We start from the raw sequence: 2,042 nt of genomic DNA, 5'->3' as shown, positions 1-2,042 counted from the left end.
TATTGAAAGATAAACTCCAGAACGGTATGTAACAACAACAATAACAACAACATACGCTAAAGAACTTATGACTACATTAAATTCTGGTTCTAGTTAAATTGGTTGAACTAGATTGTCATGTCTCTACTCTGGGTAGTAAAACAAAACAAATCTTTTTTTTTTCCTGATAGGAAAGACAACAAAAGAATCTTTTTAAAGAGCAAAGCAAGCTTCTCTGTCAGCCAGACGAGCACTAGTGCGGAGGCGAGGTGATCAGTTGACACTCAGCTGAAACCATGGCTCAGCAGATGCTCTACCCTGCTCTGGTCTCCACCAAGTGGCTGGCAGAATCCATCCAGGCGGGCAACCTGGGGCCGGACTTGCGGGTGATTGATGTGTCATGGTACTCCCCGGGTACCCGAGATGCCCGCAAGGAGTACATGGAGTGCCATGTGCCTGGCGCCTCCTTCTTTGATATTGAGGAGTGCCGGGACAAGGCTTCACCCTACGAGATAATGCTGCCCAGTGAGGCGCACTTTGCCAACTATGTGGGCCAGCTGGGCATCAGCAACAGCACACATGTGGTGGTGTATGATGTCGACCAGCTGGGCAGCTTATTTGCACCCAGGGTCTGGTGGATGTTCCGTGTGTTTGGCCACCACACGGTGTCAGTGCTCAACGGAGGCTTCCAGAACTGGCTGAAGGAAGGCCACCCAGTGACATCTGAGCCCTCAAACCTGGAGCCAGCCACCTTCAATGCCACCCTGGACCCTTCCCTGCTCAAGACCTACGAGCAGATGATGGAGAATCTCAAATCCAAGAGGTTCCAGATGGTAGATTCACGGGCCAAGGGGCGCTACCTAGGCTCAGGTCACATTCCTGGTTGTCTCAACATGCCGTTTATGGAATTCCTTACTGAGGAAGGCTTTGAGAAGAGCCCTGAGGAGATCCAGGCTATGTTCAAGGCCAAGAAGGTAGACCTCACTCAGCCCCTCATCGCTACCTGCCATAAGGGTGTAACCGCCTGCCACATTGCCCTGGCTGCCTACCTCTGTGGTAAGGCTGATGTGGCCATCTACGATGGCTCCTGGTCAGAGTGGTTCCGCCGGGCACCCACTGAGACCTGTGTGTCCCTGTGCAGGAGTAAGAAGGACTGAGCAGGCCTGTTCTACTCGCTCTCCTCCTGCCTTCACTCTGGTGACTTTAGTGACCCCACCATGACCTGCAATTAGTTTATATCTCTCTGGTGAAGGAGTATGATGAGTTTTTAAAATTGCTGTGTAAACCCCTCCCTTTCCCCAGCACTGGAACAAAATCTGCATTTTCTGGGGGAGGGGAAGAGAAAAGCAAACTGGGGGGATAAGGAGGAAAATGTGCAGCAATGAAAATGGAAATCCAAGTTTTCTGTAAACTTTCATTAAAATATCAATAAAGAGATAAAGAAAATTTAAAAAGGTATTATGACCTCTTCCATAATACTAGAATGGTAGCTAGATGAGACTGTCCTGCTAGATACTATGTCATCCAACCTTCTTTGCAGTGAGGTGTGTTGCTGTATCCAGTGAGCTGTGGGCAGAAATGATATGTATTCATTCTAGTTCTAAACAGTTAAGCCTTGCGCATGTGCACTCTATGCTCTTTTCCCTCCCTGTGAGCAGAGACAGGACTATAAGATAGCTTCAGCTGGGTAGAGAAAGGTGGAGAAACGTGATGAACTCAAGTCCACGTTTGACTGAATACAGCGTATCTATGCACTTGCACTGCCTTATGTGAGAAAAATGGAATTGCCTTTTAGCCCATTGAATTGTTGAGTCTTTGTATTATAACAGCTTCTTGTTGTTGTTTTGTGCTGTCAAGTCAGAATTTTCTCATGGCTAACCTGCAAGTGGGTTTTCACAGCCAGTTAATCACATGAGAGGAGACAGCCCATCCTTCTCCTGCATTAATAAAAGGGAAATCCTGGAGCTTTGAAAGCCCTGGTTAGTAGATTGAAAGGAAGGGTGACTCTTGTTAGCATAGAGCAGGTAGGAGGTAAAAGAGAGTTAGAATGTGGCACAAGACTA

At 47.5% G+C, this 2,042-nt stretch overlaps 1 protein-coding gene across 1 annotated transcript; it reads left to right on the top strand.

Moving 5' to 3' along the window:
* The first annotated feature begins 275 nt into the window (after positions 1-275).
* On the top strand, positions 276-1,136 carry LOC102851655 (thiosulfate sulfurtransferase-like). Its single transcript, XM_006885115.1, has one exon. It carries the CDS (start codon positions 276-278, stop codon positions 1,134-1,136), a length of 861 nt encoding a protein of 286 aa, XP_006885177.1.
* Positions 1,137-2,042: the final 906 nt, after the last annotated feature.

The sequence above is a fragment of the Elephantulus edwardii genome, unplaced genomic scaffold (assembly GCF_000299155.1).
Source record: "Elephantulus edwardii isolate Elephantulus edwardi_28Jun2011 unplaced genomic scaffold, EleEdw1.0 scaffold00040, whole genome shotgun sequence".
Classification (NCBI taxonomy): Eukaryota; Metazoa; Chordata; class Mammalia; order Macroscelidea; family Macroscelididae; genus Elephantulus; species Elephantulus edwardii.
Note: the sequence above shows the minus strand (reverse complement) of the source record. Positions and strands in the feature narration are given on the sequence as shown.

Excerpts from the sequence above, each read along its gene's own strand:
- LOC102851655 (XM_006885115.1), top strand. The coding sequence starts at position 276 with ATGGCTCAGCAGATGCTCTACCCTGCTCTGGTCTCCACCAAGTGGCTG.